The sequence below is a fragment of the Ursus americanus genome, chromosome X, assembly GCF_024610735.1.
Source record: "Ursus americanus isolate L20-20 chromosome X, mUrsAme1.1.p, whole genome shotgun sequence".
NCBI classification, from domain to species: Eukaryota; Metazoa; Chordata; class Mammalia; order Carnivora; family Ursidae; genus Ursus; species Ursus americanus.
The window spans coordinates 74016946-74033653 of NC_142164.1; the positions used below are offsets into that span (position 1 = coordinate 74016946).

The window sequence follows — 16708 nt, forward strand, 5'->3', positions numbered from 1 at the left end:
AGGATTAATAAAGGTATATTTGTCTGCCTTGCAGGGCTGTTTTGAAATGGGAAGGCACTGTTCTTGAACTAGGCTTTCAGAGAAGCCAAGAACAATAGAAGAATGATAGAAAACAGTAGGAGGAAAGGTCTTCTTGTACAGAGGGTGGAGGGCAGCCATTAGAAGGATACAAGGGTAAAGGTAGGTTGTGTTGAAATGACCAGCAAGGGTGTCCTGACTGATGTTACTGGTCTTTGTTAGGGAGGACTATAATTCAGTGGTCTAGACCCATTCTAACATGTTAATAGGTAACCATGAATACTGAGACAGGACATCCACACAGATCTTGTATTTTATTTTATCTTTTCCTTTCCTGTCTTTTTTTTTTTTTCAGTTGTATAACCAAAATTTCATGCTATGGTTGAAGCTCATTGCTCATTGTGTCTGTGCTGGAAAAGGAAAACAATTTGTTAACTGCCTTATTATAATGCTCTTTCATGTAATTAGTGACAGTTATTAAAAATCTTTCCCTTGAGGGTCAAAGAATGGTTTCTGTGCCTGATTATACATGCCATGCTGTTTGGCTTTGTGCCAGATAGGAATGTAAAATGCATCCTGGCATTCATGCTCAGGAATCCCTAAGCATACCTGATTCTCCTGGAAGCTAGGACTGAGGCTGTAAAACTGAGGTGCGGATATGTGTGAAAGAAGTGGGAGCTGTGCCTACATCACACCAGTTTTCTTTCAGTTCCCCACATCCACCTTGCAGCCACTTTGCCATTGCTTAACTGTTGTGGCAGAGAAGGCTTTCAGTGACCTACGTTATAGGAAGAGTTCATTTCCTCCAATCCCATTCTCTTGTCTATGTTTTGCCCTTTTGCTGAGTTTTTGGCTGGTGCCTTCATAAAACAGAGACACATTAGAGGGCCCTGCTCATAATTAGAGTTACCTGAAAAAGGAAAGGGCTGCCTTGGGAGATAGCAATCTCATTACTGTTTGTGTTCAAGCAGAAGGGCTAGACAGTTGCTGGCAGTGGATGTCATTAAGGGAGTTTATGTGTGGATTAAGGGATGGGGGGTATAGGTTTGGTGACCTATCATTTCCTTTATAACTGATTTGACGACTCTGAGATTCTCTTAATGTGACTGGAAGTAACCCTTTACTTTCTCAGAGGATGGCTCACTTTTTATTCCTCTCTGGCTGACTAGATTTGACCTTTGAAAATATTGAGGTGACATTTAGACAATATTGCTTACCCATTCTTTTCTCAGAAACATCACACTGCTAGAGCCAGGGGTAGGCTGGCATTCTGTGACACTGCTTAGGCCCCTGTTGAACTTTTCACAGGTGCTAAGGCATCATGCCGGGACCTGAGAGAACTGGATGTTATGGCACCTCTCCTTTAGGAACTACTAAACCATTTGCAGGGAGAGGCTACTAAAGATGTTGAAGACTGTGTACCAAGGGATGAATTAGCATGAGTTTAACATGTGGAGCAATGAATTCACTGGAGAATGTGTATAGGTATATAAATGCATGGGAGAAAAGTCAGCAAGGATTATACAAATCAATTTATAACCATGATTTCCTTAGGAAAGGTGGTAATAACTAGGATGAGGAGTGGTTGAAGGGGAACTTTCACCTTATCTAGACTATTTTAACTTTTTATTTTTTACAGAGATATATTATATGTGCCAGAAACTTACCATTTTAAAGTGGATTTTAGTACAGTTGACCCTTGAACAACATGGGTTTAAATAGTATGGGTCCACTTATATGTGGGTTTTTAAAGATAAATATAGTACAGTACTGTAAGTGTATTTTCCTTATGATTTTCTTAATTTGTTTCTCTAGCACTTAATTGTAAAAATACAGTAAATAATACATATAACATACAGAATATGTGTTAATCAACTGTTTATGTTATTGGTAAGGATTCTGGTCAACAGTAGGCTATTGATAGTTAAATTTTTGAAGTCAAAAGTTATACACAGATTTTTGACTGTGTGGTGAGTTGGCACCTCTAACATCTGTGTTGTTCAAGGGTCAATTGTATATTCACTGTGTGACAATCACCACTATCTATTCCAGAACATTTTCTTCACTCCCCCAAAATAACCCTGCAACCATTAGTACTAACTCCCCATTTCCCCCTCCTCCTAGCCCCTGGAAACCACTAATCTGTTTTCTGTCTTTATGGATTTCTCTATCTGGGGCATTTCATATAAATGGTGTATAATATGTGATTATTTGTGTATCTGGCTTCATTTACTTAGCATGCTGTTTCTGAGGTTCATCCATATTGTATTTTATTCCTTTATATTACTAAATAGTATTCCATTTTGTGTTTATGTGTATGTGTGTGTGTGTTCACATACATACCACATTTTGATTTATCAATTTATCAGTTGAACTTTTGGATTGTTTTCACATTTTGGCTATTATGAGTAATGCTGATATGAACATTTGTATACAAGTTTTTGTGTGAACATATATTTTCAGTTCTCGACTATATACCTAGGAGCAGAACTGCTGGGTTCCATTATATGGTAACTGTCCGTTTAACTTTTCGAGAAACTGCCAAAATGTTTTCCACAGTAGTTGTACCAATTTACAATCCTACCAGGAGTGTTCATATCCTCATCAACACATTATTGTCCATTTTTTATTATAGCCATCTTATTGAGTGTGAGTCTTATCGTGATTTTGATTTGTATTTCCCTAATAGCTAATGGTGTTGAGCATCTTTACATGTGTTTATTGGCCATTTATATATCTTCTTTGGAAAAACGTTCAGAAACTATGCCTATTTTTAAGTGGGTTATTTTCCTTTTTATTGTTGAGTTCTGTGTATTCTGGATACTAGATCCTTATCAGATATAGTATATGCAAATATTTTCTTCCAGTCTGTGCATTATTTCACTTTCTTGATGCTATCATTTGCAAAGCAGAAGTTTTTAATTTTAATGAAGTCTATTTTTTCCACATTTGGTTGCTTGTGTTTTAGGTGTCATATGCAAGAAAATATTGCCTAATCCAAGGTCACAAATATTTGCTTCTGTGTTTTCTTTAACGTATTTTATAATTTTAGCTTTTACATTTAGGTCTTTAATCCATTTTAAGTTAATTTTCATATATAGTGTGAGGTATGGGTCCAAGTTTATTCTTTTGCATGTAGATATCAGTTGCCCCCTCACCATTTGTTGAAATGACTATATGCTACCCTTTGAATTGTTTTGACACCTTTGAAAAATATCCATTTAGCATAAATGTTGGGTATATTTCTGTTCTCTCATCTATTTTATTGATCTTTATATCTGTTTTTGTGCCAGTAAACTCACTTGGTTACTAAAGACTTATAGTAAGTTTTGGAATCAGGAAGTGTGAGTCCTCCAACTTTGTTCTTTTTCAAAATCATTTTGGTTTTTCTGGGTCTTTTGAATTTCTGTATGAAATTTTAATCAGCTTTTCAATTTCTGCCAAGAAACAACCTGAGAGTTTTGATAGGGATTGTGTTGAATCTGAATCAATTTGCATAATATTACCATCTTAACAATACTAAATTTTCTGATCCATGAACATGAGATATCTTTTTATTTAGTTAGGTCTTTACTTTCTTTCAACAATGTTTTGCAGTGTTCAGTGTACAAGTCTTGCACTTCTTTTGTAAAATGTATTCCTGAGGATTTTATTCTTTCTGATGCTACTTAAATGGGATTTTCTTTTTTTTTTTTATCGTTGTTTCCTATTGTCTTCTTTTTTTTTTGAAGCTAAATTTTATTTTATTTTATTTTGTTGTAAAGTTCGATGACTCATTAGTTGCGTATAACACCCAGTGCACCATGCAATATGTGCTCTCCTTACTACCCATCACCAGCCTATCCCATTCCCTCACGCCCCTCCCCTCTGAAGGCCTCAGTTTGTTTTCTTAATTTTATTTTCAGAAGAAGTTGAACTTTGTATATTGATCTTGTATCCTGCAACATTGCTGAATTCATTTATTAGTTATAACAGGATTTTTTTTGTGTGTGGATTCCTTAGGTAAATATATATAAGATCATGTCATATATGAATAGTTTTAATTTTTCTTTCTAATCTGAATGCTTTCTTTTCTCCAATCACTCTAGCCCTCAGTACACATGTTGCATGGAAGTGATGTTTTTTCTTGATTGTAGGATGAAAGCATTCAGTCTTTCACCATTAAGTACATTAATTATGGGTGTTCCATAAATTTCTATCAGTTGTTTGAGAAAGTTCCTTTTTATTCCTAATTTGTTGAGTGTTTTCTTTTTTTATCATGAAAAGGTGTTGGATTTTGCCAAGTTTTTTTTCTGTGTCTATTGAGATGACTATGTATTTTTTCAAACCTTTATTCCATTAATATGGTGTATTACATTGACTGATTTTCATGTGTTGAACCAACTTTTCATTCCTGGTATGAAGTCCATCCAGTAAGGTGGATCTTTTTAAAATATATATGTTCCTGGATTTGGTTTGCAAGTATTTTGTTGGGAATTTCTGCATTTCTGTTTTTTGAAAGGTTGTGAAAGATTAATGTTATTCTTTAAATATTCAGTAGACCACTAGTGATGCCATCTGGTCCTGTTGTTTTTTCTTCCCCATTTAAGAAGGTTTTTTTTTTAAGATTTTATTTATTTATTTGACAGTGAGAGAGAGAGAGAGAGAGAGAGCACAAGCAGGGGGAGCAGCAGAGGGAGAGGGAGAAGCAGGCTCCTGCTGAGCAGGGAACCTGATACAGGGCTCTATCCCAGGACCCTGAGATCATGACCTGAGCTGAAGGCAGACTCTTAACCAACTGAGCCACCCAGGCGCCCCAAGAAATATTTAATTACTCTTTACTTATCATAGGTCTGTTCAGGTTTTCTGTTTCTTCTTCAGTCATTTTATGTAGTTTTTATCATTTTAGGAATTTATTTCATTAGGTTATCTAATTTTTGGCATACAGTTGTTCATAGTGTTCCCGTTAATCATTTTTTTTAAACTTCTGTTAGATTGGCAGTAGTATTTACTGTATTCCTGATTTTAATAATTTGAGTCTTCTCCGTTTTCTCTATTTTAACTTTTCACAAAGCAAATGTATTCCTGTATCTATTGTATAATTAAAAAAGAAAAACAGAAAGAAAGAAAAAAGGAAGATACATATAAAATAGAAAAGCATATCAAAATGGGGATCTGGGTAAGTTGGCAATTCCCTGGCATTATTTCTCCTCTATGGGCCTAGGTTTCTTCATCAGGAAGTTGATATGTTGGTTCATTATTGCTGAAGTGGTTGAAAGCCTCTGTACTCTGTTATTTACATGATCAAGCGTGGGATTAAAGACCATAGTTGGGAATATCTGTGGACAGAAAGTAGGCCAGTTTGGGAGAAGCCCAGTTTTCCTGAAGGACATGGTAGAAGCTAAGGATGGAAATGCAAATTGAAGCCAAATTATGGTAATGTTTGAATTCTACAGTGAGAGACTTGGACTTGGTAATAGGAAACTATTGAGGATTTTGGAGTGTGAGACTAGCCAATCAAAGTGATACTCAAGGAAATTGGTCTGATAATGATATATGGGAGGGATTAGAGCTGGGAGATAACCCAGGGTAATCACTTAGGGAGTGGGGGCCAATACAGTGGGAATGAAATAGGAAAAGATGAAGACCAGAGATATTCTCTGATTTGGAAAACACTCCCTGGAACTGCTGAGGCAGGAGGGAGGGAGGAGTTAGTAGTCTTGCTCATCCTTGTGTCTCTCATAGTTAGTCGTGAGGCAAAGAATAGGTCCAAAATAGATTTTTGTTAAATTGAATTGCATTAACCCAGCTTTGCTTAGAGTTCAATAAAGGCTAAGGAAAATAGTCTTCAAGTACTCTGAGAGGACTTCCAGGAAAGTCTTCCAACTGGCCCGGCTCTAGACATTGCCTGTCTGTACCACACTTCTGCAGATATCCTGTTCTTCTTCCCTCTGCAACTGTTGCAGAGAGTCATCTCATTCCAGCCATCCAAAAGTCAATATTTTGAATTGACTTGCCTTAAACTCCTGATAAGAAAAGAAATGTTTGTTTCATTTTAAATCTCTTAAAGGCCTGCCTATGGTACCCTTTTTATAGCAGAGCTTAGCTTACTTTGTGAAAAGCTGGGAAAAGCTAATGGATTATTATAGGATGAGGCTTTTATTGTTTCACATAGATGACATCATGTATATGATGTGCTTGCTTCAATGCCTTCGAATCACCTTTTTGAACAGATCTGTTCCTTGACTAATCATCCCTCATCATCGCCTGTTGACTGTATTAAAGGGCAGCTGTTAGCATATTGAAGACACAAAGTTGACATTTGAAAGATGGAAAGAAATTTCCAATAGAACATTTGTAGAGGATGATAGGTTCTGAATGGAGATACATTTTTGCACATTTGGCTGTGTATGCAAAGTGCATTAAAATGAAGTGAGCCTTACTTGCTTTGGCCTGTGGCAAATAAGTAGACTATATGCTGGTGACATTTCTAGGTTTGCTGGGTGGTAACCATACCCCCATCCTCTGTGAGGCAAAAAGAGTGGGGAGAATACACCGAGTTGAGAAATAACTACTGTTCCTCTAGCTCCACCCCAAAGCCTCTGTCCTCCTAAGGCCACTCACCAACAGGCCTTTCTGGTGGCAGAAAGAGTGTTGCATCTAAATTGTTGATCTCAGCTTCTGGAGGCAAGAAAGTGGAGAACGCTGGCAGGGAGTATGGAAGGGAAAGATGAATTGTTGATTAAAGCTGTTGAGACAACTGACAAGTTCTTTGGCTAATTCCCCTGGCAGATTTTACCACTCTTCCTAAGGTTCCACCCTTCCCTTTTTCCCTGACCCCCTAGCCTTCCTCCTTCCTTGGACTGGGGTGAAATGATCCATTTCCCTGATTTAAGCTGTCATCCCAAATCCAGAAACTTCTCACTCAGCCTCCCCAAAGGAGGTTTTCCTGCATCCCTTTGCCTTCATATGTTGGAATGTATAGTTTCAACATTTACCAACTGTATCCATTTCTGATGATTCTGATAATTCTCAGCTCACCTTGGCCCAAACCCTTCCCTATTCTTTTCCTGTTTTCCTTAGAACCAGAGGTGCAAAGGTGCTAGTACAGTGGTTAAGAGCACAGGCTTTGAAGTCAGACCACCTGGTTCCTACCCCAGCTTTTCTGCTTTCCTAACTGTGACTTGGGACAAATTCCTTAATTTTTTCTGAGCCTCAGTCTCCTTTTCTGTGAAATAGAGGTAATAATGGTACATGGTTAGCAGGACTGAGTAATACAGTTCATTAAAAGCTCTTAGAATGGTGATTGCTGTATAGTAAGCGCTCAATCAGCTGTTGTTGTTATGTGGTGTGGGGACATTCTGTCATCTCTGCTCCAACATTGAAGATATAGAGATCTTTACATACCCAAGGGACTTTATAGTCAAATTTTAATTATTATTTGTGTATCTTTTGATGTAAATTAACACCGAAGGTCCTGTTTTCAGGATGCCCCCACTCCAGTATCCAAATTTGGTCTTCATGCTCATAGGTGTTGTGTTTGATCCAGCTTTGGCATATGTCTGAGATATATAGCTTAGTCTGTTTTCTTTTTTTTTAAATCCAGCTGTGCTACCTAGATATGCTCAAGCACAAATGAGTTCTGTTTGGGGCACCTGGGTGGCTCAGTCAATTAAGCGTCTGCCTTCAGCTCAGGTCATGATCTTGAGGTCCTGGGATCGAGCCCCACATCAGGCTCCCTGCTCAGCGGTGACTCTGTTTGTCCCTCTCACTCTGTGCTCTCTCTCTCTCACTCTCTCTCAAATTAGAAAAAAAAATGAGTTCTGTCTGCCATAACTCTTTTCTCCTCTGAAATCTTAGACAAGAACCCTCTCAGAGATGATTTAGTTTTATCCTTCTGCATCCTCCATTTTACAGATAGGTCATCAGAGGCCTAGAGAGGATTAAAATCATACATAAAGCCAGCAAGCCACCCTAGAGCCAAGCCTGGAATTCAATTTACAGGGGCCTCTGGTTGAATGTTCTCTGAATACTTGAAGATTTAGTTTATCCTTTTTTTACTTGGCTAGAAACTTTTCAAAGAAGGAAATTACTCTATTATTATTCTTCTGCCTGCTTCCACAGCTCTGGGTGAACCAGGAGGATGGGGTGGAGGAAGGGCCCAGTGATGTGCAGAATGGGCACCTGGACCCCAACTCAGACTGCCTCTGTCTGGGCCGGCCACTACAGAACCGGGACCAGATGCGAGCCAATGTCATCAATGAGATCATGAGCACCGAACGTCATTACATCAAGCACCTCAAGGACATTTGTGAGGTAGGCCCAGCTATGATAGTATATGTGGGGGAACCCAGGGTGGTGTAGAGGGCATTTTCATGAAGAACCAACAACTCTCCTGAGTTGTACCTGTGACAGTCCCAAGATATTGGAAAGAGCAGCTTGATTGGCCTCCTATATTCTGCTCAGTGGGTAAAACAGTTCCCTTGGAGCTTCTCAGTCCCTATCAGTTTCTCTTTTTCTGCCTAACTTTCATCTTTCATCTTCATATTCCTTCTCTCTCTATCTTTACCTGCTTTCCTCCCTCCATCTTCCCTTCCATGAATCTCTACACCTATCCTTTTGGCTTCTGATTTGGTTGTTGGCACACCATGTAAAGGCCTGACCTCGTTCATTAAAGCACAGACACATCTCCCGTCCAACTCAGTGGTTCACAAACTTGAATGTGCATCAGAATTCCTGGAGTGGATTGTTGAACATGCAGATTCCAGCCCCCTCTGCCTCTCCAAAGTTGTGAAATCTCAGTCTGGGGTAAACCAAGGCATCTCTATGTTTAACAGGCATTCCTGGTGAAACTGGTGCTTCACCAACTGAAATTGGTCCTCTTCCTTAACTTGAAGAACACTGGTTTTGGGTTTGAGCAGAAAAGAGCTTAGGGGAAGGAATCTATTGAAGATAAAAACTGAGTGGATAAGTCTCAGGTCCTTCAGCATGCCACTTTGCTCCCCAGGAGCTGTGGTTCCACATTCCCTAACTCTATCCCTTCCATCTTTCTAGCCTGAGTAAGAATGAGAGTGCTTTTTCTCATACTCTCTTGAGCTCATGAGACAAGTTGACATTTTCAAAGGGCATTTTACTAAACAGTTTGGGAATACCAGTGGGAAATGGAGGAAATAATGTTTTAAAAAAGATGTCTCTCTCTCTTTCTCTCTCTCTCTCTGACACACACACACACACACACACACACACACACACACACACACACACACAGTAGCATTCTGCCTGACCCAGGGAAAACTCTACTTTGAATATGTTTATCCCCTTCTTTCCAGATGAGGGGTCAGGTCCTACTTTCTGTCCCCTAAATATTATTGAGTGAGGTCAGGGCCCACTCTGGAATCAATAGTACAGCTTTAACACTTTTTAAAGTTCTTGTTTCTTTAGAATATTGTTACCCAATAGAATTTTCTACAGTGATAAAATACATCTGCATTCTCCAATGGTACCCACTAGCCAGCCTTCTGTGGCTATTGAGTGGTTGAGATGTGGCTAGTATGATTGAGAAATGAGATTTTAAATTTTACTTAATTTTAATTTAAGTAGACACATGACTAAATGGCATCCACATTGGACAGTGTGGATCTAGAAAGATCAAGGCCAAGGGCTATGGGCTTTAACTTTCTTCACTCAACTTAATTTTTCATCCCTTCCAGGAAGGTTAAAGGTTATCCCCACTACCCCCTCCATGAGGCAGTAGAGTGAAAGGAACAAGGGCTGTGGGGACATGGAATGCTGGCTTTCACATCCTAACTTAGTCACTTAGGAACCCTGTGGCCTTGAAGTTGTCCCTTAACTCCTCTGACTTTGATTTTTCTAATTTGCCCAGTGGGCTTCATTACACCAAACTCTTAAGTTTGCTGATAAAACTAAGTAAACATAATATAGTTATTTGTAAAAAGGTAGTTTTCCTTTCCTTTCCTTTTCATCTATTCACCCAACCATCCATGTCTCTCTTTTATCTTTTTCTATTCGTTACCTCCATACAGATAGCTGAAAATTACCATCTGAAATGTGCTATGTGGTATTGGGCATCAAACCACTGACATGTCATTCATTCTGCAAATATATAATAGAGTTCTGCTCCATGCCAGGCTTGGACATAGCTTCTACCCTCAAAGTATTCTGCCCCAGATTGGCATCTGAATCACCTGGGAGCTTGTTAGAAATACAGAATCTTTAGCTCTGCTCCAGACCTACCAAGTACAATTCTGCATTTTAACAAGGTTCCTATTTGACTTATATCATATATTAAAGTTTGAGGAGTACTGTTATAAAGTGGTAGCTGTCTTCTAATGTCATAGGGTCTGTAATATAAGTACAGTCTGTTCTTTACCTGACAACAAAGGGATGCTATCAAGATCTAATTGGGTCATATCACTCCTCTGCTCAAAACCATCTGATGGCTGACAACCTCTCCTTGAGTAAACGCCAAGTTCTACTATTATTTACAAAGTCCTGTGTGATCAACCTATTCTTACCTCTATGACTTCATCTCCTTCACCTTTCCCATATTCTGTCCCTACTCCAGAAACTCTTGTCTCTCGCTATTCCTAAAAAAATGTCCGGTATCCCCCTTCCACAGACTTTGTTCTGGCTTTCCTCTCTGCCTAGAGCACTCCTGCCCCAGATACCTTCATGGCTCCCACCTTCATCTCCTTCAAGTCTTTACTCAGATGCCCCTTATCCTTGAGATCTTCCCTAAACTTTCTATTTAAAATTGTAATTGCACTGTCTCTCCCTCTTTTCTGCTTTATTTTCCTCTATTGCACTTATTGCTACCTGACATATTATATGTTTTGCTTATATGTTTTCTTAATTGTTCTTCTCTCCTACTAGAATGTAAATTGCATGAGGGGCAGGATATTTTACCTGTTAATTTACTGATATATCCCCAATACCTAGCACAGTTCCTGGCACATAGTGCATGCTCAGTAAATATTGCTGAAAGTTAGAATTAAATACAAGTGCTCACATGCATGTATTAACTTTGGCAAAGTATATTCACATCTTATGCCATGTCATTTTCAGACAGGGTGGAGGTTATTAGTGTTATTCCTATTTTCTAGATTAACAGACTTGAATCTCTAAGAGACAAAATGACCTTCTCAAAGTTCTTTCAGGCACTGGCCCAGTGAGAGTCCTTTAGTCTTAGAAGGATCTTCTGTTCTCAACTCCTATACATCTTAGCCTCTTCTTATAGGGCACAGGATCAAGACAGCAATAGAAGTATTCATCTTTCCAGAACAGGGAGTGCTGTATCCCTACTTTGAGAACTTGCCCAATCCAGCCAAACCAAGTAAAGCTTTTGTTGGTGATCTGCTGGTTCCATATTTCTCAATTATTCTTCGTGCTGAAGTTAAGTGTTTAAATGGGAAGAATCTCTTTGTCCCATCCTGCCATCACAGTGTCCGAGGGCTTAGCTAGAACAAAAGAAGGATGGAGAAATCTGTGTCTAGCTGGACCAGACGACAGTATTTTAGCCCAGGATTGTGTCATCTCTAAACCAAAAGGTGTAAGTAATGTATGGTTTATCATAGAGAATACCAGACTCAGAATTGGGAGTCCCAGTTTCGGGACCCACCTTGGTCACTGACTGGCTGAGGAATCTCAGCTGAATGTTTTCCATCATGGGCCTTGTTCCTCAACTCTAAAATGAGTAGACTGGAAGATTTGCTCTGTAAGTGCTGTCTGTGGTAGTGATCCAGGTTACTTTTGCATTTTCTGCTGTTTTCTTCTTGGTCCCATGAAGGTACGTCTTACTCAAGCATAACTGTGTTAACATCAGGCATGGATGTGTTCATATGGTGTATGTACTCTTTCTGAAAATTAAGGGAGACCTCTAAATTCTTCCTAATCTTGTGCTTTTGAAAACACTATATTCAGTATTAAAAAGTCACCATCTATTAAAAACTATACACATACATACAGATATATTTATTTTCATATGTTTACTCTATTTAATCTATATGTCTATAATATATGTGGCATATATGAATACATAGGATATATATCATATATTATGATTTTATAATATAATATTATAGATTATATCTATCATATATATTACAAATATATTTACTCCTGGGAACAGAAAATGCTTTACAAGCATCTAAGTTACAATACCTTTATTTTACAAATAAGAAAATAGGAAATAAAGTATTTTTGATCAAAGTCATTCAGTGAGGCCAGTAAGATAAAATATCTTTTTTAATGAGTTCTTTGCAAAAGATGACATTTTTTCTTTCTAAATTCAGACAGTGGGATAAAATACCCTTGGTTCAGTTCTAGGTCACCTTAAACTTGGTGGTATTACCTCTTATAACCTTAGAACTTATAGTATAAACAGGGAAACTGAGACAACAGGGTAAGCAAAGCTAAAGATGCCTTATAAAGTTGCCTAGTATGCCTCTCTTAAGGAGGATAATCTCAGTCATACCATACCTGCAAAATAAGTTCTATTCTTACGTGCCTCCAGAGAAGCTGGACTAGCTTTTCTCAGTCATTTGTATTAGTGTCTCATGCCCTTCAACTTTAAGAAATTCTTCCTTAGGTCTAATTGAGTTTAATCATGCTATATCTTCAGGTGATTTCCATTTGATATGCTTAAGCCTGGGGTTTCCAAACTAATTACCCATTTGGGTTTTCCTTTCTGTGAATTACCTATCCCGATGCTTCCCAATTGTCTTTTCATCTCTGTGTATGTATAGTAAATAACGCATTGTAAAATGGTAATATTTGTATAGCATACTAAGTTATAGGGATAAGGCAGCTCAGCAGCTTGAAGTCACCATCCCAGGGGTTTCTGGCTGCCCTATGCCCTATCTATTCACCTGGTATCACCTGGACACCCCAGGCTGTCTTCCTATCCTTTGCCCATTCTTCTGTAGTTTCTTATATATTTTGTTTTTTTGCTGATTTACAGTATTTCCTTGTATATTCCAGGTATTAATCCCTTGTCAGTTTTCCATGTTGCAATACCTTCTTCCTGTTTTCCTCTTTTTTTTTTAATTGTTTTATTTCATTTGAAGAAAGGATTCCTGGCCTAAAAAGGGAAAAAAGGAAAAGAAAAAAAAGCAACAGTATAAACATTCTGCTTCTAATTTAGCTTTTATCGTCATTAACATGAAAAGAGCTAGTCATTTTGCAGTTATTCGACATATATTTATTGAGCAGCAACTATATTCCAGGTACTGTTAAACTCTGGGATTAAATCCCCTGTCAAGTCTCAGGCTTCCACACAAAACAATATGTGAAATCTCTGTAAAGTCAGAGCTGAAAGGGGCCCTGGAACTCTTTTCTGATATATGTATTTTAGAGATAGAGACACTGAGGTCCAGACTTGTGCAGGCCTTTCCCTAAAGGAATTCCCAAACCCTAGGTAATCCAGAGGTTCTTTGGTCCATTTTACTTCCCTGCAGTCTTTGGAATCTTCCCTGGACATAATGACTATGGTTTGTATCCCACATTAAGGCAATAATTTTAACTCGATGCACTAGATTGAGCCCTTTATTTTTTATTTTTTATAATGATTTTTATGTTATGTTAGTCATCCTTAGTTTTTGATGTACTATTCCATGATTCATATTGCATGGAGCACAGGGTGTTATATGAAAACAAAAAATAGATCGAGGCTTTTAGATCAACTCTTGTGGGTTTAAGAACAGAGTGAAATAGATAGGCAACCTTTCTTAACTGTTACTATGGCAATGCCAGGCTAATTTATACCAATTGTGATTGATTTGATAAACTCCCATGGTACTCTTAACTACTCTGTGTCTGTGGTCTGCCTTCTCACCCATGCTTATTTTACTCCTAGAAGGCAGAAGTGAGGCTCTCAGATACTGCCTCTGTTCAGTCAGTTCACACTACTGCCATATCACCCTATTCTTTCCTACCATTCCATGGGGTAGCATCTGACAGCATTTTGAAGCATGCTTGGCATTACAGCCACAGACCCCTTTTGCTCCTTCTGCCCTGTGTTATTTTTCAGGCCCCTGTCTACCCTGCTTACTGCCCTCTGACTGTACTATTTTCATCATTCTCTTCTGAAAACAGGGCTCACAATTAAAAGCTGCTCTCCTGCAGTGGTGTAACATTTTCCTATTACTTTTCTCATTCTGTCCTCTCAACCTGTTTATTTTTTCAACTCCAACATAAACTGGCATTAGTTTTCTTAAAAATTATTATTATTATGTTCAGTTAGCAAACATATAGTACATCATTAGTTTTTTTTTCTTTTTATAATGATTTTTTATTATATTATGTTAGTCACCATACAGTACATCCCCGGTTTTCGATGTAAGGCTTGATGATTCATTAGTTGTGTATAACACCCAGTGCTCATCACAACACGTGCCCTCCTTAATACCCATCACCCAGTTACCCCATCTGCCCACCCACCTCCCTTTCCACAACTCTCAGCTTGTTTCCCAAAGTCAAGAATCTCTCATGGTTTGTATCCCTTTCTGATTTCTTCCTATTCAGTTTTCCCTCCCTTCCCCTATGATCCTCTGTGCTGTTTCTTATGTTCCACATATGAGTGAAACCATATGATAATTGTCGTTCTCTGCTTGACTTATTTCACTTAGCATAATCCCCTCTACATCCATCCATGTTGCTGCAAATGTTGGGTAATCGTTCTTTCTGATGGCTGAGTAATATTCCATTGTATATATGGACCACATCTTCTTTACCCATTCGTCTGTTGAAGGGCATCTTGTCTGCTTCCACAGTTTGGCTATTGTGGACAATGCTGCTATGAACATTGGGGTGCATGTGCCCCTTCTTTTCACTACATCTGTATCTTTGGGGTAAATACCCAGTAGTGCAATTGCTGGGTCATAGGGTAGCTCTATTTTTAACTTGTTGAGGAAGCTCCACACTGTTTTCCACAGTGGCTGCCCCAGCTTTCATTCCCACTAACAGTGTAAGAGGGTTCCCCTTTCTCCACATCCATGCCAACATTTGTTGTTCCCTGTTTGTTAATTTTAGCCATTCTACGTGGTGTAAGGTGGTATTTTATTGTGGTTTTGATTTGTATTTCCCTGATGGCTAGGGATGTTAAACATTTTTTCATGTGCCTCCTGGCCATTTGTATGTCTTCTTTGGAGAAGTGTTCATGTCTTCTGCCCATTTCTTGACTGGATTATTTGTTTTTTCGGTGTTGAGTTTGATAAGTTCTTTATAGATATCTGTTATGTCACTTACATATATCTTCTCCCATTCCATAGATAGTCTTTTAGTTTTGTTGACTTTCCTTTGCTATGCAGAAGCTTTTTATCTTGATGAAGTCCCAGTAGTTCATTTTTGCTTTTCTTTCCCTTGCCTTTGGAGATGTGTCTAGCAAGAAGTTGCTGTGGCCGAGGCCAAAGAGGTTGCTGCCTGTGTTCTCCTCTAGAATTTTGATGAATTCCTGTCTCACATTTAGGTCTTTCATCCATTTTGAGTTTACCTTTGTGTGCAGTGTAAGAAAGTGGTCCAGTTTCATTCTTCCACATGTGGCTGTCCAATTTTCCCAATGCCATTTGTTGAAGAGACTATCTTTTCCATTAGATATTCTTTCCTGCTTTGTCAAAGATATGTTGACCATACAGTTAAGGGTCCATTTCTGTATTTTCTATTCTGTTCCCTTGACCTGTGTGTCCATTTTTGTGCCAGTACCATACTGTCTTGATGATTACAGCTTTGTAATGCAGCTTGAAATCCAGAATTGTGATGTCACCATCTTCAATTTTCTTTTTCAACATTACCTTGGTTATGTGGGGGCTTTTCTGAATCCATACAAATTTTAGGATTATTTGTTCCAGCTCTGAAAAATGCTGATGATATTTTGATAGGGATTGCATTGAATGTGTAGATTTCTTTGGGTAGCACAGGCATTTTAACAATATTTGTTCTTCCAATCCGTGAGCATAAAATGTTTCTTCATTTCTTTGTGTCTTCCTCAATTTCATTCATAAGTACTGTATAGCTTTCAGAATAGACATCCTTTACCTCTTTGGTTAGGTTTATTCCTAGGTATATTATGGTTTTTGGTGCAATTGAAAATAGGATTAATTCCTTGATTTCTCTTTCTTCTGCTTCATTTTTAGTGTATAGAAACTCAACTGACCTCTGTGCATTGAATTTATATCCTGCAACTTTGCTGAATTCCTATGTCGGTTGTAACAGTTTTGGTGGAGTCTTTTGGGTTTTCTATATACAGTATCATGTCATCTGCAAGGAGTGAGAGTTTGACTTCTTTGCCAATTTGGATGCCTTTTATTTCCTTTTGTTGTCTGATTGTGTAGGCTAGGACTTCTAGTACTATGCTGAACAACATTGATGAGAGTGGACATCCCTGTTATGTTCCCGACCTTAAGGGAAAGCTCTTAGTTTTTCCCTGTTCAGGACGATATTCACTGTTTTTTTTTTCCCTAGATGGCTTTTATGATATTGAGGTATGTTCCCTCTCCCTAGATGGTGGAGAGTTTTTATCAAGAAAGAGTGCTTTTTCTGCATCTACCTAGAGGATCATATGATTCTTATCCTTTCTTTTATTACTTTCGTGTATCACATTGATTGCTTTGTGGATGTTGAACCAACCTTGCAGACCAGGAATAAATCCCACTTGGTCATAGTGAATAATTATTTTAATGTGCTGTTGGATCCTATT

The 16708-nt window shown here is 38.3% G+C and overlaps 1 protein-coding gene across 7 annotated transcripts in view; it reads left to right on the forward strand.

Annotated features, from left to right (window-relative positions):
- The window catches only part of ARHGEF9 (Cdc42 guanine nucleotide exchange factor 9), a 318010-nt gene that overhangs the window by 128856 nt on the left and 172446 nt on the right, over nucleotides 1-16708 (forward strand). For 6 of the 7 annotated variants that reach the window (XM_087860177.1, XM_087860176.1, XM_087860180.1 and 3 more), the window contains one exon: nucleotides 8122-8313. The exons of the other annotated variant lie outside the window; for it this stretch is intronic. In XM_087860177.1, coding sequence (XP_087716303.1) covers nucleotides 8122-8313 — 192 coding nt within the window. The remainder of the gene's footprint in view (nucleotides 1-8121; nucleotides 8314-16708) is intronic. 7 annotated transcript variants of the gene reach the window in all.